At 41.7% G+C, this 26211-nt stretch overlaps 1 protein-coding gene across 2 annotated transcripts; it reads left to right on the forward strand.

Moving 5' to 3' along the window:
• The first annotated feature begins 2402 nt into the window (after nt 1-2402).
• Nucleotides 2403-24484, forward strand: MPHOSPH6 (M-phase phosphoprotein 6). 2 transcript variants are annotated; one of them, XM_041772856.1, is made up of 5 exons: nt 2403-2526; nt 7282-7394; nt 20233-20323; nt 23255-23349; nt 23769-24484. In XM_041772856.1, the coding sequence occupies exons 1-5, from the start codon at nt 2476-2478 to the stop codon at nt 23902-23904; spliced, it is 486 nt and encodes a 161-aa protein (XP_041628790.1). In that variant the 5' UTR covers nt 2403-2475; the 3' UTR covers nt 23905-24484. The 2 variants fall into 2 exon arrangements, with proteins under 2 accessions (XP_041628790.1, XP_041628792.1); XM_041772858.1 differs by lacking the exon at nt 2403-2526 and adding an exon at nt 2882-3021.
• Nucleotides 24485-26211: the final 1727 nt, after the last annotated feature.

A 26211-nucleotide genomic window follows, 5' to 3' on the forward strand; every position in this document is an offset into this window, starting at 1 on the left:
GAGACTTACCCTCTGTATTCTATAATTTAGTAGCATAAAGCAATCAAGGAGTTATCTTTCCAATCAGGTGGTTTAACTCAAAGTTAAAATTATGTTATTATTCTTAAATCACTTCTCATGTATTATATTTTGATGAGTAGGAAGAGACTTTGGTGACTAGTTTTAATTATAAGTATTTTCATTGTCAAATGAAAATGTAGAAATTTGAGTGTCAGGTTGAAGAATTTGACCTTTATCCCTCAGACAATAAGTTATTATAAATTTTGGAGTTGGAGAGTAACATGATGAAGCCAATGTTTCATGAAAATGAATCAGAATCCAGTGGGCAAGTAGACTGGGAACAACAGAAGTCCATAGTGAAGATGAGGAGCTCTTAGCATCCTTAGCTGATGTACATAATGCTCTTATTTCCGGCAGGAATTGTTTTCCTCTTAAGCTGTCAAGACATGTGCTCATTCTTCAAGATCTAGTTCATGGTCAGCACTGTTTCATGGATGTAGATAGCAGACTCGGTTACTTCTTCACCTCTGGTCCCACTGAACTTCTTTGAGAATTCAAAACAGAAGTCAAATTTAAAGATAAAAAAATAGAACGGTAGTTACACAAGAGGAGGGAACAGGGAGTTATTATTTAATGGGTACAGAATTTCAGTTTTGCAAGATGAAATGTTGTTAGGAGATGGAGAGACAGTGAAGTATCCCCCAAACTAAAGACACTTTGAGACTGGAAAACAAAACAGGCCACTCCATACAGTTTACACAGAGTTTTATTCAGGGTAACTTACTGACAAGAGGCATTGGGCAGAGGACAATCCAGGCAGCTGCAAAGTTATTCTCTGCAAAATCCAGAAGTCTACAGATTTTATAAAGGGGATAGACAGGCAGAAGGGCATTGTACTCAGATCAAAGGGTTCAAATGCACCTCAAAGAGCTTGCACACACCTGACAGCTAACCTTTAATTGGATCTTAGGGTACCACCTCAAGAAGGGGAGAAATCGCGTTATCACTAACAGATTCATGGAAGGCCAAAACAAGCCTCTCTTCATCCCTGCATGGAGCCTGCTTCTCCCCCTGCCTGTGTCTCTGCCTCTCTCTCTTTCATGAATAAATAAATAAAATCTAAAAAAAAAAAAAGAAAAGAAAAAGAAGGGAAAGGGAAAGAAGAAAAGAAGAAAGGAAAGGAAAGGAAAGGAAAAAGGAAAAAGGAAAAAGGAAAAAGGAAAAGGAAAAGGAAAAGAGAAAAGCTGTGCGGGACAGGCAAGCCGCTGGCACCGCCCGCCAGCCGGGTGCTTTCCAGGGAACGGTGTGGACCTCATCGTCCTGGGGGGCCGTGCGGCCCTGAAGCAAGAGCTGGGTTCTTGTCTCCCGGAGCAGAAGAATGAGTCTCACGGACAAGAGAGAGTAAAAGCAGTGGAAGTTTATTAAGCAAGGATGCAGAGAAAGCTCTCAGGAGAGGGGTCCTCACGGGGTTGCCAACTGGGCCTCCACTGACAGTCTTTTATTGAGAACTGACCAGGGAGATTGTGGCCTTATCCTCCCTGTGACGTCCTGGCTTAAGACTGCTGATAACATCTTTAATGACTTCCTTTTGGGTCTGGTTATCCTTTACTGGTCACAGGAGTGTGTGATGTACGTTTTCCACCCATATCCGGGGGCAGGGTGGTCTGGTCTGTGCCCGTATGTCCGGTTTCCTTACACCTCAGCATTCTGGGGACTTTGTGAGCCTGACTCCACGGCCCCCTCTCCATCTCTCCCTACCTAGCCCCGCCAGTCCCTCACTCATCCCCAGCCCTTGGGACAGGTGGCTGCCGGGCCTCGCACCTGCGAGTTGGGTTTGGGCTGTTCCACGGGACGGGACGCTCATCCAGGCTCAGGGACCTACCTGCACGCTGCAAACGGTGCGCAGTTTCGCAGACTGCCTGGGCCTGCACCCGCCGGCCTCCCCGCCCTCCTTCCCCTCCCCCCTCCCCCCACCGGCTCCCGGGCCAGCCTAGCAGCCTCCCCACGCTCAGTGACCTCCACGCAGGAGGGGCTGTTGCGCTGGCCGTGGTGCGGGGCCCGGGAAGCCCGCCGTCCGCGATGCAGACGCGCCGCAGCGGCGTCGTGGCCAGGACGGGCGGCGAGCGTCTCACCAGCTCCCACCGCCTGGGTGACGCGCGGCGACACTCACCACCGGCCGCTCTGGGGGCGCAAAATTCGGGCCTCCTCCGACTGAGGCCTCTTTAGACGTTTGCCTCCCTGCGTCCAGTCGCTCTCGCCCCTGGCGGACAGCCGCGTCCTCACCCGCAGCTCCTCGCGGAGGACAGCGCCTCCCGGGACGCGCCCAGGCGAGGGCGAAGCCACGCGGTGCGACGACGCCCGCTGCGTGAGACGCCGCCGCCGGGACGCACGCGGCAGTGCGCGTGCGTGCGTGCGTGCGCGTGCGCGTGCGCGGCGGGGGCTGGTGGTGGAGCGCGGCCCCGAGCAGGCGCCAACATGGCGGCCGAGCGCAAGACGAAACTGTCCAAGAACCTGCTGCGCATGAAGGTGCGGGGACGGCGGGGAGGCGCGCTGGGCGACGGGGGTATCTGAGCTTCCCCACCTGGCCGGGGCCGAGGCTGCAGACGCGCGGGGGCACCGGGGCGGCCGCGGAGGGCCTCCAGCTCGGACATTCATTCATTCACTTAGCGCTTGGTCTGGTTCGGGCCCTGGGAACGGGATTCTGAGTCCGGCGGGTTCGCTCTTAAAGCCCGCGGCGGGATAGGAGAGCGGCGGCAGCGGGTAGGATGCCGCGGCGCTGAGCGGTGCCCGGAGCGCCGGGAGCTTACTTGGCTTCCGCGGGAGAGGCCCTTGGGTGAGGGGGGGCGGGGCGGGAGGGTAGGTGCGAGGGGGGGCGGGGCGCAGGGCCGCGGAGACCCAGGGAAAACCGGGTGCACGGCTCTGGGACGCAAACTCGAGAAAGCCGCTGGGATTCCCAAGAACTAAAGATCAGCCGGCAAGTAGCAAGAAGTGGGCCTGAACCAGCAGCCAGTGGCCACATAGGTGAGCAGTTTTAGGCCAGAGGAAGAATTATTATTATTATTATTTTTTTCTCTATGTGAACACGGGGAAGCTATTGAGCATCTTAGCTGTGCTTACTTTTCAAAGTTGCCTTAGCTGCCCTATGGAGAATGCCCTGGTGGGGGTGGGGGGGGGGAGGGGGGAACGAGCTAGAAGTTTTGATCTGGTCGCAATGGCGATGGGAACAGAATTAGAACAGTTGAGGTGAATGTCTTCGACTTTCAGCAAAATTGATTTTTTAGATTCGAAATTGAATCCATTTTTTTTTTAAAGATTTTGTTTATTCATGAGACACAGAGAGAGAAAGAGAAGCAGGATCCCTGCAGGGAGCCGGATGCGGGACTTGTTCCCAGGACCCTGGAATCCTGACCTGAGCCAAAGGCAAGAAGCTCAACCACTGAGCCCCCCGCCCCCCAGGCGCCCCAAAATTGAACTCATTTAACAAATAATTTCAAAGTGGAAAAAAAAAAGGCAAGGGCACATAAAAGGAATATAGGAATTAAAACAGGGGAAACAACCAGGCCTTAAAAGCTTGAATAATAATAGTAAACATTTATCGTTTCTGCTATGTGCCAGACAGCTGTTCTACGTGCTTTGCCTGTAGCATCCATGTAGTGACTCTGCAAGATAGATGCAGTTATTACTGCTCTCCTACAGCTGAAGCACCAAAAGAGAAGTAGCTAACTTGCCTGAAGTTACACAGCTAACAAGTTGTGTAGGCAGAACCAAACTCAGGCAGTCTTGCTCCAAAGCCCCTGCTCTTAACTGCTTGTCACTGTCAGCACAGTGTAAGATGTCGTGTTTAGAGAATAATTTCCAGAAAAAAGAGGAAGCAAGGCATAAATAATGTTTTGAAAGATTGGAGAGTACATGTTGCATGGGCCAGATTTAGAGTTCAGCTAGGGTGTAACTAGGGATGAATAGGGTGAGTGAGGGTGGAGGGTAAATCATAATTTATAGTTTCTAAAGTTCTTTTTTCCTACATATTATTAGCAAAATTTACCCCACAGAGGCTTCTTCTGACTCTGAGTTTGCAATCCAAGAGGTAGAGTGGATTGGCAAAGCAGGCACATCAAATGAAGATGTCCTGAGTGATTACAGCTCCAACCAAAGAGCTGACTCAAGAGTTAGAAAGGAAGAAGTTACCATAAAAAAAGTATCAACTCCTACCCCAGTGGTTGGAGAAGACTCAACAGGACATGGAAGCAAAGGAGAGGGGGGCACTATGACACAGATTTTCTAGTTGGGTCAGCAGCTTCAGTTATTGATAATAAAGAATTTATTGGTAGGATAGCAAGAGATACCATACATACATACAGAGTGGAGTGTCCCATGAGAATGAATGGAACAGCTGCATTAGGTTGCTGTATCCAGTGTAACTGTTCAGCCAGAGCTCAGTGTAGAGCAAGAATGAAAAGAGTAGAGGATTTAATACTAATACATTTGTTTTGAAGTGTACCTGAAATCCTCTGACTTGGTCACCTGTTAGGGACTGGAGGGTGATCCTGAAAGGAGTAGAAAGTGAAAGATGTAGGTGGTATTCCTGTCAGCGTGATGAAATGATTGTAAAGAGGGCGCTTATTTGTGATGTTAGCTCCTTTGGGCTCTTAAGGTAGGAGTTGGTAAACTTTGTCTCTGAGAGGACAGATAATAAATACTTCAGGCTTGTGGGCCAGTTAGTGTTGTACCTACTCACCTCTGCCATTGTAGCTCAGAACCAAATAAACAGATCTTTGTTCCAATAAAACTTTATTTACAAGAATTGTTATCTAGCCCAGAATTATAATTTGTGATGCCTGCTGTAGACTCTCACTTGTGAGTAAAGTCAAATCACTAAGCTTTTTTTTTTTTTAAGATTTTATTTATTCATGAGAGACACACAGAGAGGCAGAGACACAGGCAGAGGGAGGAGCAGGCTCCCTGTGGGGAGCCAGATGTGGGACTCGATCCCAGAACCCCAGGATCACAACCTGAGCCAAAGGCAGATGCTTAACCACTGAGCCACCCAGGTGCCCCCAAAGCATCTGAGTTTAAAGAGAACCATCCAAGAAAGAGAGTCTGGGAAAATAAGTCTGGAGTTACATTCAGAGAACCTTTATTGAACTCTTCTTGTATACCAGCTACAGCCTAAGTACTAGTAATAAAAGATGAATAAGAGACATGGTCTACTATTCAGAATCTCTGTCTTTTGGGAGACACAAAAGAAGCATTAATGAACAAAAAGCCAGTGCTTATCAGGCTCTTAGATGTAGGGAAAGATGTTCTTTTATGGGAAGAGATCTCTGAAGAGCTTGACCAAACACCAGTCAGGGAAGGCTGAAAGGACATGTGCTCTGGGTTTTTTCAAGATAAGAAGATGGAAACATGATGTTGAGTAACAGAGGAAGCAGGACTGGGAAGTACATTACTACATTCCAGAAACTGCCAGTTTTTTCCTGTGGTGAGGGCTTATGCAGAATTAGGTAGCTACCACCACATTCATGATACAAAACTGTTCCATCACCATGAGGTTCCCTCAGCCTCTCCATTTGTAGCCACACCCAGTCTTTTCTACTGTCCTCAAGCTCTCACAGATCTCTTCTCCATTCCTATAACTTCGTTATTTCAAAGATGTTCTATAAATGAAATTGTACATGTGTAACCTTTTTGAGATGGCCTTTTTTTTTTTTCATTCAGCATAATTCATTTGAGATCCATCTAAGTTGTTGAGTATCCTTAGTTCCTTTCTTTCAATTGCTAAATAATATTCCATGCTATGGAAGTACCATAGGACTTAACCATTCACCTTTTGAAGAGTATTTTGATTGTTTTCAGTGTTTGGCTATTAACAAATAGAGCTGCTGTGAATATTTCTGTATGATTTTTTGAGTGAACATAAGTTTTCATTTCTTTGAGATAAATGCCCAAGAGGACAATTGCTGGGTCATATGTTAAGTGAATCTTTAGTTGGGTAAGAAACCAAACTGTTTTCAACAGAGGTTGTACCATTCGTATTCCTACCAGCAATGTGTGAGTGATCCAGTCTCACCTCATCCTCATCAGAACTGGATATTATCACTGTATTTTATTTGTAAATGTTTTTCAAAGTTCCGTCATTGCCTTTAATATTCATTGGTAAAGCCCTTTTGCCTAAAAATGTTTGTATTTTTGGAAAGGTTGGAATGGAAGGAAAAGTAATATAGAGCTCAGACAAGAAAAAGAAATAGGGACAAATTGAAACTAATAGAACTCTAGACCTAATTTCTGAAGGTTCCTGGATATTTTCTGAATTTATTTTTTCCCTTTTATCATTTTGCTGTGATCAATTTCCTGTGGTGTTCACTGATGCCCTGAGGAAATAGAGTTATTGTTTATGGTGGGAAGAGACTAGCAGCTGGACTGCCAAATTCTCTCCTGGCCTATTTTGAGTTGAGCTTCTGCACATCTTAGAAAAAAGAGCAGTCGTAGAGGTAATCAGCCTTTCAGAGGACAGCAAACCCCTTACTATTTATCATTCATCATGCTGAAACTGAAAAGGAGACAGTCTAGACAAAGTCCCTGCCCTCGAGCTCTTCAGAAGAAACAGGTACTTGAGAAATTAAAATGTAGTGAGACTTAGAGGATGTCATATGAAGCATCTAAGAGAGAAGTGCCAATTTTGTCTGCAGATGTCAGATTTCACAGGGATAGAATAGCTTTTACTATATATCAGAAGGGCTAGGAGTTGCCCAAGTAAAGGAGCATGAGAAAGGGTCCTCCAGACCAAGATCAGCTGGTACAAAGACTAGTGGACTCCATGCGTCATCAACAGATTCAGAAAGTACGGAGTCTCGCCTCCTCTCACTTTGTGTCTCTACTTGCCCGTCCTGATCTGTATCCTCTGTTTTAGCCCTTCCCCACTGGCCACAATGTAAAACTGAAATATTGATGAGCTACTTACCAAATACAGTTTTTTATTGCTTGTTTTATTAAATCAGACAAACTGAAGTATGGTAAAGATCTTTCCAAGGTCTTCTGAAGGAAGTCCACATTACTTTTTTGTGTGCTCTAGCGGGCTCTCTGTAGTCTGCTGTGACGTTCTCAAGGGCAGAGCTAAACTTCTGCAGTCCCACCACCCCACCCCCCCCCCCCCCCCCCCCCGCCACCGAGATGGTATTCCTGAGAAATGAGGGAGAGCACATAGAGGAATAAAGTTATTTGAGTTTTCCTCAACTCTAGGTTGAGAAAACTAGTGGCTGACATGATTTTGTTTTGTTTTGACAGTTCATGCAAAGAGGACTGGATTCGGAGACCAGGAAACAACTAGAAGAGGAAGAAAAGAAAATCATTAGTGAAGAGCACTGGTATTTGGATTTGCCAGAGCTTAAAGAAAAAGAGTAGGTTTATTAGAAATTATACTAATGATGTTTTGGGCCTTCAGAGGGAAATCCCTGTAAATGGGACTCATCGTTCTAGTGTCGCAAGGCCTATAATATAGTAGCTGCTTAGTTTATTGAATTAACTTTTCAAATAGTTTTCTAAAATTATAAAATCTATATAAGTTCTACTTGGATTTATGCATTTTTACTGGCCCTCATTTATAATGTTGTTCTTTTTTTATTTTGAATAAAGGAATCTAGCCCATTTGTCACTGGTAATAGCTGGGGAGCTTTTATGAGAATCTGTGGTGTGTTCCCCTATCACGTTAAGTTGGAAGGAGTGTACTTTAGGCCTCTCCAATTTTGTTTGAACAGAAGAGTTCTTTAGGCGAGCTTCCCTTTTTTTAAAAAAAAAAAAAAGATTTTTATTTATTAGAGAGAGTGTGCGTGAGCAGGGAGGAGGAACAGAGGGAGAGGGAGAAGCAGACTCCCCTCTGAGCAAGGAGCCTGAAGCAGGGCTTCATTACCCTGAGGTCACAACCTGAGCTGAAGGCAGGTGCTCAACTGACTGAGCTTCTCAAAAGCAAGTCAAGAGTTGCGGATGTGTTTCTTTTTTCTTTTTTAAAAAATTTCATTGCTGTTTAATACCAATCATCTTAACTAATATTTATTGATTTTATAGCATGTTCCAGGAACTAAACTAAGCATTTTAAATCTCTTAATTATTTAATCCTCAGAGCAGATATAGAAGTTTGCTACTGTCATTCCATCCATTTTATAGCTGAGGAATCTAAAGCTGGAGGGAGAATAAGTTGCCCAGAGTCAGCTAGCTGGTTATGACTACCATACTAGGCTGGGATACCATACTAGACTATTCATGTGGTTGATGCCTGAGAAATAGTTTTGAATAAAGGAGTGATTGATTCATATCATCTGTTGACTTTTATGTAAATTCTTCTTAAAACTATTGTTTGTCCTCGGTGCTTTTCTTACTTTAGTAAGGTCTGTGGTACGGTAGTTTTATTTAAACTGCCAGATGATTGAAGATGCTGCTTATTCAGGCATGTTTGTGTTTTTCCTTTCTATCCCTAACAATTTTTTTGTTTTTAACATGTTGTATTCCCTTATTCACTTTGCTGACCTTCTCTGGATCTTTTCTGGAAGGCTAGATACCCTTCCCTAATGATAGAAAGCATGCCCCACCAAGAGATATGGAAGGAAGGTACTTTGTTTTCTCTGCTTGCTTCTCTGCTTGCTTTTCTCTGTTGCTTCTCAGAAGAAGCAAGGTAGCTGTGAGGAAGGGGAAGACAGTGCCAGAGACAGTGTGGGCTTGGGGGCGGAGTGATATAGGAAGAGACCATTACTGGTAATGTGCTATAATTTAATTTTATATCTTGACTAAACTTACACAAAGTATTCCAGATATTTTTATACTTATTGTTATTAAGGAGCAGAATGATTTCTGCCTTGTTTTCAGTATTTAATCCCCCCAACATAACATAGTATTCCCAGAAAAATGACCTTTAGATTCCTTTTCTAGGAGGCAAATGTCTCTATCCTTTTGAACTACTATAACAAAATACCACGGACTTGTAGCTTATAAAGAACAGAAGTTTATTTCTCACAGTTCTGGAGGCTGAAAGTCCAAAATCAAGGCCCTGCTGTGGTCCTATTTTGGTGATGGCCTTCTCCCTGGTTCATAGCCAGCACCTTCTCACTGTGTCTTCACCTGGTAAAAGGGGCTAGGGGCATCTTTCTTTCTTTCTTTCTTTCTTTCTTTCTTTCTTTCTTTCTTTCTTTCTTTCTTAGAGCAGGGGGAGAGGGGCAGAGGGAGAGAGCATCTCAAGCAGATCACGCACTAAGCATGATGCCAACTTGGGGCTTGATCTCTTGATGCCAAGATCACAACCTGAACCAAAACCAAGAGTCAGAGGCTTAACTAACTCTGCCACTCAGGCACCCCAGGGCTAGGGGTTTCTATGGGGTCTTCTTTGTAAAGTGCTAACTCCACTCACGAGGGCTCCATCCTCATTATGTGACTTCAGCCACTTCCCAAAGGCCTCATCTCCTAACACTATCATCTCTGGGCATCAAGATTTCAACATACATATTTTGTGAGGGATACAAGCAGTTAGACCCTAGCAGTAAATAATAAACTTCTGCCATCATTCAGTGCCTATTTGTGTAGATGTGTATATTAGGTTAAGTTGTTGGCAGGAAAAGGTGACACTATCAAATTGGGCTACTTGAGAGTATAACAGTAGGGCTCAGGGAAGCCACCAGGGATGTTGCATACCCCGGCTTGTGTGGTGGGAGCAATTTCCACTCCAGGCACAGAGGGTCAAGGGGAGGAAGTGGTCGCTGAATCTGAAGACCTTACAAGAGCTTCTACCTTATAAGAGGGCACAGCCAGCCTGAGGAGTCCTCCACAGGAAGGACCCCTTCCATGTTATAACATTCAAATCAGCCTCCCAGGATACGGGTGGGGGAGATAATGAGAAGTAGATCTGAAGAGAAAAACGGATGGTATGGCCTCAGGATTTGTCTTTTTTAACATCCCAAATAGGGAGCCCGCAGAATGGATTGGTTAATTAAGCACATGGGCTCTGGAGTCAGGCAGACCTGTGTTTGATGCCCAGCTCTGCCACTTGCTTACTTGCAATGTTGGGCAAGGTACCTAGCTCCTCTTTTGTCAACTGTGTATTGGGTATGATGACAATGTCACATGCATTTTGAGAAGTTAAATGAGCTAATATATCTGATGCACTCACTGCAACATGTCAAGCACAAAGCGTAATAGATAGACTCTGCTGGCACAGTTATTGCCCTGTCCTTGAATATTGTGAAATTCATCCATTCCTTCCTGTTCTTCTGTGTTTGCAAGTCTTTCCTCGGTAGTATCATCTGAATTATTCCAAAGGGTATACAGCTCTCTTTGAAATTGGAGACTTCGCTTTGTATATGCTTTGGAAGTCTAGAGGTTGCCGTCTATGATGTCAGCCATATCACATGGCAGTTCAGTGAGGATGATTAGGGCTCTTCAGTCCAGACATCCCCTGAGGGGATGCTGCTGCCAGTGCTTAAGCTGCGAGGGGGATGAGGGACTGGTTGCTTGACTCAACTGGGAACACCTGCCGGGCCTTCTAAACACCCCTCCAAGAGCTCCTCATAGGGGCTGAGGCCTTAGTGTAGCCATATTGCAGGTCACCTGCTCCTGCCCAGCCCTGCCATCCTCATTTCCATTGAGGGGCATCTTCCAAAGAGCACTGGCCCATGATACTTCTGCACACAGTTCTGTCTCAGAGTCTGTTTCCAGGGAATCTAATACAAGATGCTTGGAGTAAGTTCCTAGAAGTAGAATTTATCAGATCAAAGATTCTGCTGTGTTTTTGCTATACTATTTCTCTCCAGAGGATGTGCACTAGTACAGAGAACAGCCAGCATAATTGCTTTTTTGCCATAAGATGCTGCTTTAAAAGTATACTTGGCTACCATGCTTCTTGTGCTTGCATATTGTATCCTAATGAATGTCATCAACTCTGAGATCTGAGATTGTACCCTACTTGCAAATTAACAGGTTAGCTTGCCACAGTTTCATGGATGCTAGTGGAAGGTACAAAACTCTTGCTTCAGACACAAGGACTTCCTTACCTCACAGGACAGCAAACAATATGAGCACCTCTTTGGCATCATTTCCCCCTTGCCCCTCAAATCTCATGGGGGATGATGTGGCAAGGCCCTGCATGTGTTGCTCACAGTAGTTTTGCATCATAGCTGAGAAATCCTGAACTTAGGAAACCTATTAGGCTGTAAGCCAACTTGCCCTTAGCCCCAGGAAAGACATTATTACACTGGACATTAAGCAAGTCTGCACTTTGCCTAAAGGAAGACGATAGCTCTGCCTTTCAAAGCCGTTCACTATATATATCCCTGAAAAGATGTTCTAGACCAAAAGGGCAGTTAGTGCCCCTTATTCACAGGAGAGACCCATTAGAGAATTGTATCCCTGTAGTGACTTTTCCCCCTGCTTTGCCATGCTTGTTATTTGTGGCAAGACTAGTTTTGTTTGTTTTATGTTTTAAGCAGTAGTTTCTCATCTGTAAAAATGGATGAAATAATATCCTTGATGTGTTTTGGCCCTAAAATTATGGATCCTTACTAACAAAAATAAGGACTTTAAAATACAGAATACTTAGTTAAGTTTTAGAATATTTAATTTTTTGCTAACTCTATTTAGTTTCACTAATTATTGAAACTACTCATAGATTATGAAACACCTGTGTTCCTTTTTATATTAAAGTTTGTGTTAGTAGAAACCCCTGAAAAAGCCCTTTGACAGGAGCAGTGTTCCTGTTGTGCATCCATTCCTAGCCCCTGGTCTGTCTTCTGTCTTAAGCAAGTGCTTAAATGTGTAGTTATGGTGTTTTCCTGAGGGGGTGATGCATTTGGGAGACAGATGAGGTTTTATCAGCTGCACTCTGTAAGGACCAAGATTAGGCAATTGACAGGGAATCCCACGTTTATGGAAAAAGCTGAACAGAAGGCTCTGGAGAATGTGTGCCTGAATTTAGGCTCCCTCAGGGAGGGTGGCTCCTGAAGGAAGTGTTGGCTGGACTAGAGGGCCAGGGAGAGAGGAACCCAAAGAACAGTGATTCTCAAAGTTTGGGGCTCAAGGACCATTTACATTTTAAAAAATTATTTAGAACCACTGGAAGAGCTTCTGTTTGTGTATTTTATTTTATGTCGATATTTACTATGTGAGAAATAACAACAAAAATTTTTAAATGCTCACTTTAAAGGCAGACTCCTGTTGTTAACATGTTAACATAGTAACACATTTTTCATGAAAAATAACTGTTTCCCAAGACCAAAAAATGTTACTGAGAAGAATGACATTGTCTTACACTTTTGTGAATTTTTTAAATGTCTGGCAAAGCAGAAGATGGGTTGATTCTCAGGGTAGATTTTCTAAAGTCCTGTACTCAGCCTTTTGTGGTCTGTTGTTTTGGTTGAGGCATGTAAAGAAAATCCTCCCTTACACAGGTGATATAATTGAAAGAGAGAAGTATTAGAATAGCCTTTTCAGGTAATTCTTTGACACTATGCCATAACTCAGTTACTAGTGGTTTCTTTAAAGTTAACCGCAGTATGGAATCTCAGAACATCAATACATCTTTCAGAATCATTAGTCTACCTTGCATTTGGAATAGATCTTTTATCCACACATGATTTCATAACATCATGCATTTCTCATTTGGAAAATATTCAGTGAGTTGTATAGATTTTCTAAATGTTAACTCATTTCCTTATATGATATCAAAAACCATATTCATTAATATTGCCCTGGGTTTCATCAGAAAAATCTTTTAAGTATTGAGAAACTCTTGAGCCCAAGATGACATACATAAGCTATTCAGAATTCTCATTTCTGCCCGAAAGCTTGAATTTTTAACCGGCAACAGTATTGTCGGTTGTTCCTTTGAAGTGACAGGTTCATTTGATTCATTTTCAGAAAAATGTTTGCCAAGTACCCAAGTTTGAATAACCATAGTTATAGTGTTCTATGGAAAAAGTAGCTAGTTCAACTCAGAATTCCATCACACAAGTGCATTTCCTCCAGATAGTCCTCATGCCTCACTATGCAGAGGTACTTAACATTTTGCATGCGGAATATTTTTGAAAAGTGTAATCAAGGGCCGAGATTAATGAAAATTAATACTTTTTTTACTGCCTCATCAAAAACATTCGTATTGGCTTCTTTCCCTTTTTTATTTGAAAGCCAGCAGTGAATAATGCAGTGATTACCAGCATAGTATGGTGTCCCTACTTTACTTCATGGCAAGATGAGCTCTTAAAGTTGCTTTTGCACCCTCTGTGTAAATGTTGACACAGTGAAGAAGACGACACCTTAGTGTCACTGTGAAAATACTTTTGACCTCCTACCAGTGTTCCCTTCTGCATTCCTTCCTGGCCATGGAAGCCTCCTGGCTGTTTCTCAGGCTGGATGCTTGCACTCCCTTCTCTGGGCCTAACTGGTCCCACAGCTGCTCTTCCCCAGGCATCATGTTTTGTTCCTCGTTGCCTTCCGAACTTGGCTCACACATCATCCATCCAAGAAGCCTGTTCAGACCACCTTTTCTAAAACAACCAAAGACAAATTATCTTTAGATAAAAAGAATCTGAATGAATTGGATAGAATCCTGTTTTCATTCTGTTGCTGAGCTAATGTGGGTTCACTGCTTGCTGAGGTACAGATAACGACTACACCCACTGGGTGGAACGGTTGCACAGAGGAAACTTTTTGCAGCAAGTAAAGAGAATAATTTCCAAAGCTATGATTCTCCCAAGTGAGGGTGAGTGGGTTTCTTTTATTTAGGGTTAGGATGATTATTCAGAAAGGGGAGCTTTGTCATCATATGTGGAGGCAGACATGAAGTCATGTAAGGGTACTTTAAAACACAGGCCTACGTGTGAATCCTGTGTTAATGAAGCTTGTGCTTCTCAAGGGTGGAGACTAATGTTACAGTGAAGCAGAGGTAACTGTCAAACAAGGGGAATGGGCTAACGGCGTGCTTGAGAGCTAGCTAGTATAACTGGATGGCGGGGTCTTGGGCTCCTGATGCAGGGCTTGCTTTACTTTTGAAACAGCTGAGGGAGTTTTACCAGTTGTTGTTTTTTTTTTTTTTTTTTTTTTTTAAGATTTTATTTATTTATTCATGAGAGACAGAGAGAGAGAGAGAGAGAGGCAGAGACATAGGCAGAGGGAGAAGCAGACTCCACGCAGGGAGCCCGTGTGGGACTCATCCTGGGACTCCAGGATCATGCCCCCCCGCCACCCCCCCCCCCCATCCACCCACCGGCCAAAGGCAGGCGCTAAACTGCTGAGCCACCCAGAGATCCCCACCAGTGGTTTTTTGTCTCTGATTTAGTTAGGCTATTTCCTGGCCTGGCAAAGTGTTAGTTTTTGCTTCCTCTTTGTCTTTTTAAAATGTTTAACTACTGAAGTTTTTGTATTTCTTTGTAATTCGGACACCTGCTGGGAAGTTGTGCTGGGAGCCTGCTTGTGCAAGTAAGGCTGCCATCACGGAAAATAGCTGGGGACCTAAAATGACTTCTCTGGTGGCGCACTTTGTCTTGTCTTTCTTTTTCCAGGGACCCCTAACTCTTTCCGCTTACAGGTTCTCTTCCATACAAGTGGAATTGCAGGGTCATAAGGTTGGCATATAGTTAACTTTATGAGAAACTTTCAGGCTAGTTTGCACAGTGATTGTACTGTTTTATACTTTCACTAGGAAGTAGAAGAGTTCTGGTTTTTCCACATCCTTCCAACATTTGGTGTTACTCTTTTTATATTCTGTCATTGTAGTAGTATCTTATGATTCTTATTTTTTATTTTATTTTAAAGATATTATCTATCTATTCATGAGAGACACACAGAGAGGCAGAGATACAGGCAGAGGGAGAAGCAGGCTGCATGCAGGAAGCCCGATGTGGGACTGGGTCCCGGGACTCCAGGATCACGCCCCAGGCCAGAGGCAGATGCCCAACCTCTTGAGCCACCCAGGCGTCCTTCTTTACGATTTTTAATTTGCATTTTCCTAATGACTAATAATATCAACTCTTATGTGCTTATTGGCATTTCCATATCTCCCTTTATGAAATCCCTATTCAAATCATTTGCCTGTTTTTAAAAGTGAGATGGGGGGATCCCTGGGTGGCTCAGCGGTTTATTGCCCCCTTCAGTCCAGGGTGTGATCCTGGAGACCTGTGGGCCCACGTCAGGCTCCCTGCATGGAGCCTGCCTCTCCCTCTGCCTGTGTCTCTGCCTCTCTCTCTCTCTCTCTCTCTCTCTCTGTCTCTCATGAATAAATAAATAAAATCTTAAAGTAAAATAAAAATGAGATGGTTCTTTTTTCTAGCATTTTTTTACATATTTATCCATCCCTCTATACATCTGTCAATCCATTTTATTTTTAGCATATTTCAGAGTAAGTTGCAGACATGCATATTATTAACTAGAATTCAATATTTGTGTAGGGTTTTGTTTTGTTTCTTGAGATAAAACTTAACATACTTCTATACAGGTAGGAGTTCTTTATATTCTGAATACAGGTCCTTTAACAGATGTATGTATTGTGAATATATTCTCCCAGTTTGTGGCTTGCCTATTTCTTTTTTTTTTTTTTTTTTAAGGTTTTATTTATTAGAGAGGGGGTGGAGGTGGGGAGGAGCAAAGGAAGAGAGGGAAACCCACTCTTCACTGAGCAAGTAACCCAACTAGGGGCCCTGTCTCAGGACTCTGGGATCACTACCAGAGCCAAAGGCCGGTATTTAACTGACTGAGCCACCCAGGTGCTTGCCTTTTTATTTTCTTAATGTTGTCTTTGATTAACAGTAGTGCTGTGTTTTGTTTTGTTTTTTTCCTATAGAAAACCGGTGATCCCAGTACCATTTATTGAAAGTATTTTTCCTTATTCATTGCATTGTTTCAGTGCTATGGTCAAAAATCAATATGCTGTGTTAGTATGGAACTATTTGTGGACTCAATTCTATTGCATTGATAAATTTTTCAGTCCTATTAACTTGATTGCTATGGATTTCAATCTTGAGTCTTGTAATCTTGAAGTCTAGAAATCAGTGCAAGTTTTCTACTTTTATTCTTTTCATGATTGTTTTGGCTAGTCTACACCCTTTGTATTCTCATATAAATATTAGAATCAGCTTATTTCTCTCCATCAGCCCCTTCCCCTGCATAAGACTTAGATTGGCATTGCATTGATTCTGTATTTCAACTTGAGAATTGGTATCTTAACAAAATTCTGTCCTTCAGTCCGTAAACATGATATGCCCATTTATTTAGCTATTTAATTCCCATCAGTAATGGCTTGTAGGGTGGAGTGTAGAGGTTTTGTGTGTATATATATATATATCAGTAAATATATCCCTGTGTATTTCACATTTTAAATTGCTGTTGTAAATGGCCTTTTCCCCAGAGTTGTTTGTTGTGTTAATATATGTAGAAATGTTGTGTATAGACTTTGTATTCTGTAATTGTGCTAAATTGATTCATTAACTGAATCAATTAGGTTGATTTTGTTTTGTTTTGAAGATTTTATTTGTTCCTGAGAGACACACACAGAGAGAGAGAGAGAGAGAGAGAGAGGCAGAGACACAGGCAGAGGGAGGAGCAGGCTCCATGCAGGGAGCCCGATGTGGAACTCCATCCGGGTCTCCAGGATCAGGCCCTGAGCTGAAGGCAGACGCTCAACCACTGAGCCACCTGGGCATCCCAACTCTAGTGGTTTTGTATGGGTTTCTTAAGATTATTTACAAATGCATTTGTCATCTACAAAAAAGAAAATTATAACTTTATTTCCTTTTCTTTATTTCATTGGCTAGGATTTCATTGGTTAGGATTTCATTGGTTAGTACAGTGACATCCTTGCATTATTTTTGATCATAGGGAGAAAGTATTAACTGCTTTACTGTTAAGTATTAAGTGGTGTGTGTTTTCATAAATGTCCTTTATCAACATGAGAGATTTTCCTTTCTCTTCCTAGTTTCCTGAAGACTTTCATAAATGTTGAATAGTGTCCAATCATTTTTAATGAGATAAATGATCATACGATTTTTCTTCTTTCCTCTGTTAACATGGGAATTATCTTGATTTTTGAATGTCACAACCATACATTTCTGAAACAAATCACCCCTTGGTATTCATGTTTTAAATTTGTGTGTGTGTGTGTGTGTGTGTGTGTAGTTCTTACAATTTGCTAATATTTTAGTAATGATTTTCGCATTTATATTCATACAGCATGTTCTACCATAGGTTTCTTATAATGTCTTATAACATGAATTGGGAAATGTCCCCTCCTTCTCATTTCTTAGTTTGAGTAAATTTGGTATTATTTCTTCCTTAAATTTTTTATAAAATTCACCAGTGAAGCCATCTGGGTCTGGAGTTTTCTCTGTGGAAAGATTCTTAATAGTGAATTCCATTTCTTTAGTAGATTACAGGACTATTCTTATTTTTTATTTCAGATTCTGTTTTTCTGTTCTAAAATTTTATATTTGGTGAGTTTTCATAGTTTCCATATTTTTGTTCAGGTACCCTAGTTGTGTCTTCATTACATTCCTGTGTTCTATAAATCCTTGAACATATTTCTAATAACTGTTTTTAGAGGCTCCTGGGTGGCTCAGTCAGTTAAGTGTCCCACCCTTGATTTCAACTCAGGTCATGATCTCTAGGCTTAGGAAATAGAACCCCATGCTGGACATGGAACCTGCTTAAGATTTCTCCCTCGCTCCCTCTTTCTACCCCCTCTGCCCCTGTCTAAAAAAAACTTAAAATTGTTTTAAAGTTCTTCTCTGTTAATGCCATTATCTTTTTTTCTATTGACATTTTTTTTTCCTGTTTATGGGTCACATTTTCCTGCTACCTTACATACCTAGGAACTTTTTATTGTGTGTCTCACATTATGTATTACATTGCTGAATATCTGGATTTTGTTGTTTTCCTTAATAAAGTATTGAATATTCCCTTAGACAGTTAATTTACATGCCAATCAGCTTGGTCCCTGTTTTTGTCAGAGTAGGTTTTACAGCCCTGACAATTGTTAAGATGAGTCCTACTGCCAAGGTGTGATGTTTCTGTTCAATATCAAAGAGTATTCAGCTTGGTTGCTCCACTCTAGATAGACACAGCTCAGACATTTCCCTCCTTTGTGCAAGGTCTTGTCCAACATACAATGTTAGGGTAAATTTTCTTTCTCGGGTATGGTATGCTAGAAAATGGTCCCCCAAATAATATCCAAGTCCTTGTCCCTGGAACCTATGTTAATTTATATGACAAAATTGACTTTGCTGGTATAATTATGTTAAAGATCTTTAGATGGGGAGATTATTCTGGATTGTCTGGGTGAGCCCTAACTGCAATCATGTATATCTTTATAAAAGGGAGATAGAGGAGAATGCAGTGTGACCATGGAGGCAGAGTTTAGGGTTGTGCAGTCACAAGCCAAGGACTTCTAGCTGTCAGCAGAAGCAAGGAATGAATTCTCTCCTCCAGCCTCTGGAGGGGGCACGCTCAGTCAACACCTTAGTTTTGGTCCAGTGAAACTGCGGACTTCAGAATTGAGAACATATATTTCTGTTGCTTTAACCCACCAGTTTTGTGATCATTTGTTACAGCAGCCCTAGGAAACTAATGCACCAGCTAACTGTTCTCCTGGAAATTTTTTCCCCCGACTCTGTTGGACTTGCCTTGCTCATAGACAGCCTGGTATTTGGCCAGACATTCAAGGAGACCGTGAATGCAGGTCCCAGAATTTCTCTATGTGTCTTCCTTTCTCTGGGCTTGACCCATTATACTTCACCCCCCTCTATAGACCTGAACTTCAGTCTGTCTCTTCAGTTTCATAAGACTGGGCTCAGTTAAGGCTCCACAGGCTAGAAGTTGCCTCCAGTCAGAAAGTGGGCATTCGTTGCCTTCAGTCAGAAAGCTTACTTTGGTTTTTCCTCTCAGGCACCACAGCCCTGTGCTTTGACTTGTTCATTGTTTCCTCTTAGGTCCTCGTTTATCGTTGGCTGAAGTAGGAGGACTAGCTTGATACCAGCTGCCTTCTTAATGGCCAGGAGTGAAATAATCTGCTTCATTTTTTTTCACTGTGGAATATAAATCATTTACTTATCGCTTGGCATCACTCTAGAATGTGATCTCTGTGAAAGTAGAAACTCGTTTTTGTGGCTGTTCCCCCCAGCTTCTAGAACACTGCCTGGCAGAAATGTTGGCTGAGTGAGTTGAATGAGTGAATCTTGACACAAGAAGTAGGGCCTACTTTCTGCCAAAGAAGCCCAAATGGCCTGGTACTTACTTTCCTAGTGTGCTTTATGGTTGATTGTTTTGTGGTTTCGGGCAGTAGTCAGCTATGCTCACCTGGAACTAGGGTAATAAACTGGTGACTCAGAGGAGACTTCCAGGACATCACTGGCCTCCCAGTACCTTCTGCTGTCCAGAGGTTAGCCTCAGGTGCAGCATCATTTTTACTAGGGTAGATTTTACCATGCTTTTGGTTTTGGGTTGATGATCTAGCTACCCTAATTTCTGCCTATTTTCCATTCCTGCTTATCTAGCTTTCCAAGCGATTCTGTGAGATGCCTGGTATCCTTTCAATAAATTCCTTCTGTGCTGAAGTCAGTCATTGTTGTTTATAGCTGAGAGCTCTGGCTAATACACTCCTACTCCTGCCTGGGACTCCCAATTTCAGAGTATTTAATAAGAACTTAACAATATTTGGGCGGGGGGGGGGGTGGGGACGTTAACATCAAGAAAACTGCATCAGGGATCCCTGGGTGGCGCAGCGGTTTAGCGCCTGCCTTTGGCCCAGGGCGCGATCCTGGAGACCCGGGATCGAATCCCACGTCGGGCTCTCGGTGCATGGAGCCTGCTTCTCCCTCTGCCTATGTCTCCGCCTCTCTCTCTGTGTGTGTGACTATCATAAATAAATAAAATTTTAAAAAAAGGAAAAAAGAAAACTGCATCAGATTTTAAAAATCTAGGTTTATTATAAACAGTCTAGGTTTCTGCATTGTGTGGGCATTTATGCAAATTAAATGTGTAATTTAGACAAGGCTGTGGCTGCAGCCTCCAGCTCTTGTCATCTAATGCCTTTGCTGGCCAAGGTAATCAGTTTTTATTTCTACCCCTATGTTAGAACTAGAAGTCTTACCTTATTTTTACTTGATTGTACTAAGAACCGTAAGTGAGATCGATTTTTCATCTGAAATCTTGACTTTTATTTGCACTGCTTTGTTATAAGTAGACACGCTAGTAATACAGGTTTATTTTCCCACTTAGATGTTTCATAATAGAAGAGCAGAGTTTCTTGTTATGTGAAGATCTTCTCTATGGAAGAATGTCATTCAGAGGATTTAATCCTGAGGTTGAGGTATTAAATATAATTGCTTTAAATTTTAAAATTTTCCAATTGAATTCTTTCTGCTAATAATTGGGTTTCGGTTTTTTCCCACCAGGTACCATTTCTTCTCATTATATACAAAATAACAAGTTTTGAAATACCAGTGGAGCTATTTAAAGAAATTGCAACCCTTGCAGCCTGGTTTTATGGTAGAGTTAGTAGATGATTTAATATAGCAGCACACACTCCATGACAGCGCCCTGCAAGTGTTAGAGTTTTAACTCAGCTCTTTCACAGGAACGTCTGGATTTTGTTCATATGAAGCTATTATGAAAATTTTTTTCTGGCACCTATAAACGTATCTTTTCTAATGGAAAATTATGACTTAAAAATTGAGTACTTTGACTTTTTAATGGGCAGGCTTTAATCCAAGCTTGTAAATCGATTTTTAAATGAACCTTTTGGAAAGTTTGTTTGAAAAGTAAATATTTACCTTATAATAGCTGTTAATTTGAATTTTCCTGGTTCAGGTTTGTAGAGATGCACAGATCTTCATTTAACAAATATTTATTAGAATTCTGGCACATGTACTAAAAACCATCCTGTCAGGTATTCCACCAACGAAATGGAGGTTTATGATATAAAGCTTTAGTTTTGTAACTATCACTTGAAGCCAGGGTTTCTCAGCTCTGGCACCACTGACATCTGGAGCCAGATAATTCTTTGTGCTGGGGGCTGTTCTGTGTATTTTAAGATCTTTAGCAGTGCCCTGGCCTCTACCCACTAGATACCAGTAGTGTACACATGCATACATACATACACACACACACACACACACACACACACACACCAATTGTGACAACCAAAAATGTATCCAGACATTGCCAAAGGTCCCTTGGTGAGCAAAACTACCCCTGAGAACGTCTATAGGGAACCATAGTTAACCAGACTAATCACCAGAGATTATTTAAAGATTGTAGGTTTTCTTCTCCCTCCCCTCCTTTTTTGAGGGTGTTTGGTAATTAAAGTGTTCTATTTATACAGTCAACACTAAAAGTGTTTGTTTAGAATAGATATTTTTCTTGGCTTGGCCTGCTTAAAGCTTTAGATTAGGAAAAGAAAGAAGGCATTAGGGTAAAAGGGGAATCTGGGGGAAGCAAAGATAATAAGTATATGATGCCCAGAGACTAGAGCTGGGCTTAAGCAAGCACTCCAGGGTATGTCTTATACAGTGGGAAGGATCCTGATGTGGGAGGCTATTAGAAGATGGCTTTCGTGACTGCTGCTCTGTAACACTGAGTACATTCTCTCTGGGGAAAGGTTTTGAACTGTTTGGCTTGCAGATCTGAACTATTATGAAATGTGGGAATGATTAGGTGTATATACCCGGTTATGAAAAGATACCAACTTGAGAGCACTTATTTCATTATAAGTAGGATGTACTTTGAACACATTTTAGCCTTTTTTTTTTTTTTTTTTTTTTAAGATTTATTTGAAAGAGAGAGTGCGGGGAAGCAGAGGGAGAGAGAAAGAATCTCAAGCAGGCTCCCCACTGAGCTGGGAGCTAAACACAGGGCTCAATCCCATGACCCTGAGATCATGACCTGAGCAAGAATCAAGAGTCAGATACTTAACTGACTGAGCTACCCAGGCACCCTGAGAACACATTTTTAATATTGTATGTCTCTTTAGTGACACCTACTATGGAGTTTATTTAGTCAGTAAATATTTATTCTGTACCTGAGGTTCATCAGATCCTCTTGAGGCACTGGAAATGCACAGGAAACTGAATTCTGTGCCCTCACAGAGCTTATATTCCCAGAATTTTCTCTTTAGTCCTTTAAATGTTGGAAAAGCTAATTGAAACTAGTTTTTCTTCTGCTGTCCCTTCCTCATCCTGCCTTTGCTAAAAAGAAGGTATTGTACAATAAAAATAAATTTTTTGGAAGATTTTATTTATTTATCCATTCATTCATTCATTAGAGACAGAGAGAGAGAGACGGAGACCAGGCAGAGGGAGAGACAGGCTCCCACAGGGAACCTGATGCAGGACTCAATCCCAGGAACCCCAGGATCACGCCCTGAGCCAAAGGCAGATGCTCAACTGCTGAGCCAAAAGGCAAATGCTCAACTGCTGAGCCACCTAGGCATCCCCAAAATAATTTTTTAGTCGGGGTAATGATCAAGAAATGTTAACATGAGAAGAAGAAATGGAGGTGAGACTATGGCACATGGACATCATGTAGAATGCTTTATCCACCCTTGTATTCTGGAGTGAAGCCAGTCCTCCCCATGATGTTAGAGCCAGCCTCCCAGTCCTTCCATCCAGTAATTTACCACCACCACCAAAAACTGCATTTAGTATCACTTTTGAGTGTAATATTCTTACATTTGGGTCAAAGATGGGAAGTCGGAGGAAGTCTGAAAGTTTGCTTTTTCTTTCCCCCACTCACTAGAGTATATTAGCAGTGTGCCTGCTTTAGATGTAAGTAACTAATAAGATTTACAATCTAAAATAAAATTTAAAGGGGTGCCTGGGTGGCTCAGTCAGTTGGGCATCTGCCTTTGGCTCAGGTCATGATCTCAGGGTCCTGGGATTGAGTCCCACATTGGGCTCCCTCCTTGGCAGGGAGTCTCCTCCCTCTGCCTCTGGCCCTCCCTGCCACTTGTGTTCTCTCACTCATTTTTTCTCTCTCAAATAAAATCTTTTAAAAAATAAATAAAATACAATTTAAATTCATTAATAGGAAGTCTAATCTAATGGGGCTTTGTCATTATTTTTTCCATTCACGGCTGATTTTTGTTGTCACATTGTGGAGTAAAGTATTAGAGAACATCCCCTCAGAGATTTGGACTACTCACATAGATTGTGACTTCCTCTTTCTCTACCTTCAAATACATTTGGTATCAGTTTCTTTAATAAGCCTGTTCCCACCCTGAAAGCACTGCTGTATTTTTCAGAAATTAATGCTTCAGATGAATGCTAAGAACAAAGTGGAAGAAGTTGAAAGTGAAGCAGTGGAGCTTGATGTGTCAGATGAAGAAATGGCCAGAAGGTAATAGTCACTTCAGAGCCTAGTTCTAACCTGGGCCCAGCATTCGCTGGCTCTCACGTGGATGCTCCACTTCCCAACTGTTCTGTCAGGTGCCCTAGCAGGAAGAGGACTTCCTGCTTTCTCTAAAGTGGGCTGGGGCAGGTTCATACCTGTCACAGGCCAGCAGTTGAGGGCTCTTGTCCAGTGCTGCTTCTAAGACATATTTTAAAATATACCTCTCAAGTTCATACAGGATAGTACCAAAACAAAAGTGAAGATTTTAATTCTGCATAGAAAAGTTCATAAATTTTAAATCAGACAGCTTTTTTAAATCATTTTGATTTTTCTTGTTGTATACTTGGTTTAATATTCTTGACAAGACTTGACTCCTATCTTGTTTGTTTGTTTAATTAAATTTGTGCCGCATATCATCTTAACAGATATGAGACCTTGGTGGGGACAATTGGAAAAAAGTTTGCCAAGAAGAGAGACCGTGCTAATTATGAAGAAGATGAAAATGGACACATAAAACCAACAGTTAAAGTAAAGAAGATGTTTTTAAAGCCCCAGGATTAAAGTAGATGCTTTAAGACAGAGCTCAGGGAAGCCTCGTAAGAGTTAGCATATTGTGGAACTCGTTCTGATGGCCTCTGTGTAGCTATTAATACTATAATGTTTATTTGTAAAGAAATGGATAATTTTGGAAATATGCCATTTTTGAAACAGATGTGCAGTGGATGTTATACATCCTTTGCTTAATGGTGTTCATCAGGAATGGATTTTTAGCCCTCGATCTTCAAATATACAGAGGTATGTGGTTGCTTCCTAAAGACTTTTTTGACCTCATATTTTTTTTTTTAATAGGGCTTTCCAGTCACTGACCTTGAATTGACACACATAAATTAAATCACTGTTTAAGTTATCCTTATGTTTATATTTTACTTTAAGTTATTAATCACGCCAAGCCAATTTATACATACATTTTGGAATCAAATATCATGAGGACCTATTATATGTAAATTCATGAAGAATAAATATGCCTCTCTAGCCAGAAGTACTTGCATGCTACCAAGTCATTGTTAGTTTGTGGAAATACGAGTTTTTGCTTAAAGCTTTTATTAATGAAAATTGTTCTGTAATAAATAAGTTTCATATACTTTTTTTGTGCTTTTATGCTTTCAAATAATAGTTTTATTCTAATTCAGTATTGGAACTTTTATCCAAATGCTAACTTTAAGAAACCAGTCATTAATTGAGAATATGGTAATGTGCTAGGATGAACCATAAGAGATTGGCTTTTATGGGTTAAAAACAATTATTAGTTTCTTATTTCAATCATTATGAAAGTCATTAACTCATAAATGTGCCCTGTTCTGTTTAGTCAAAGAAATCATTTGCACACAGAAGTCACCACTTTCCAAACTAGCAGCTCACTTGTATAACCTAGAGTTTCTTTCCATATTTTGCTGCTTTTCCATGGGGCCCTGTGTTTTTACTGGCCCCAGGAAAGAAAATGCACTGGGTTTTAGGATACTCCTCATAAAAGTAGTAGTCCCCAGATTGGCTAGTACAAAGCTGCACTGTTTTCCCTGAGATGTATTTAATCTGAATGGTGTCTCCTGCTAATATCTCTTCCATCAGCATTGTATGTATGGGAGAAATCTCTGCCAGCCAATGAAGTAGCAGGGGTGACCTTGTATTGTTCCAGAATTTCAGCAGGATCAAACAAGACCATTCAGGTAATAAAGAGGATAATCCAACAAATATTGGCAGACTATGATTTCACGTGACTTCTCTCTCACTCACAGCAGTCTCTCACACCCACATCCCTGTGTCTGACCTCTGCCCTGATCATTGTGGATCTTCTCCTCAAATATAACATCCATGTTAGATGGATCCTGTCCTCAAACCTCCCACCTCTCCACTCCTACCTCAGATTCTCATTTAACCTCATGGCGATACCACAAGTCAAAAATGGAGAATAACATAGGAACAAGTCTGCAGTTGAGCCCACAGACCTGTATTCCATGGTATCCAGATTCTGGATGCAGTGATATCAGAAAACCTGAACTGCATCAGGAGGGAAGCACAAACCTATACTTGACCACTGGAGATCCTATCAGGTACTTAATCTAGAAGGGCACTGACAGTGGTTGGACCATAATGTTGCCCGAAGGAAAATAAAGCAATACTCTGCGAATGAATAACCACTGTGACAGCCCTGTGGAAGGAACCTGCCCTTAAATGTCAGCCATGTGCCAGCAGTAGTTCTGACATTCATTTGTTTAACAAACACTGAGTTCTTACATTTGGCCAGGCACTGAATTATGGGCAGGGGTTATAAAGTAGCAGCTCTGCTTTACCCATGAAGAAACAGCTACAGAGACATTCAGTAACTCACTCAGTGCCACACAGCTTTTAAGTACTAGATCCAGGATTCAAATGTAGCTCTACTAACCTCAAAGCCCATGCTTGCTCTCATGTCACCCTGTAGGGGAAAGCAAAAGAATAGCATTGGGAAACAGGCAGAAAATATAGCCTGGCTCCAAAATAAGACCATACTTTTTTCCCAAATCTTTCAGAATTCTACTGTACTACTTACACATAGTATCTGTATTGTATAATGACAATTTATTCCCATGTTTTTAATTTTGCTTTTTATAGATGATATAAGTTAGGTTCACATCAGTGTTCAACACAAAAGATTAATTTTGTAGATAGGGTATTCTCAATATTAGTGACCCAGTATTAAAGAATGTACATATGAATATGGTAGCAAGAAAAAAATTATTTAATGAGTGCTCATGTGGAGTATAACTCTATGTAATCACTCATTGAGATCACTCTATAAAATATTACCCAATTTGAAAGCAGGGACTATGT

This window comes from Vulpes lagopus, chromosome 10, assembly GCF_018345385.1.
Source record: "Vulpes lagopus strain Blue_001 chromosome 10, ASM1834538v1, whole genome shotgun sequence".
Lineage (NCBI taxonomy): Eukaryota > Metazoa > Chordata > Mammalia > Carnivora > Canidae > Vulpes > Vulpes lagopus.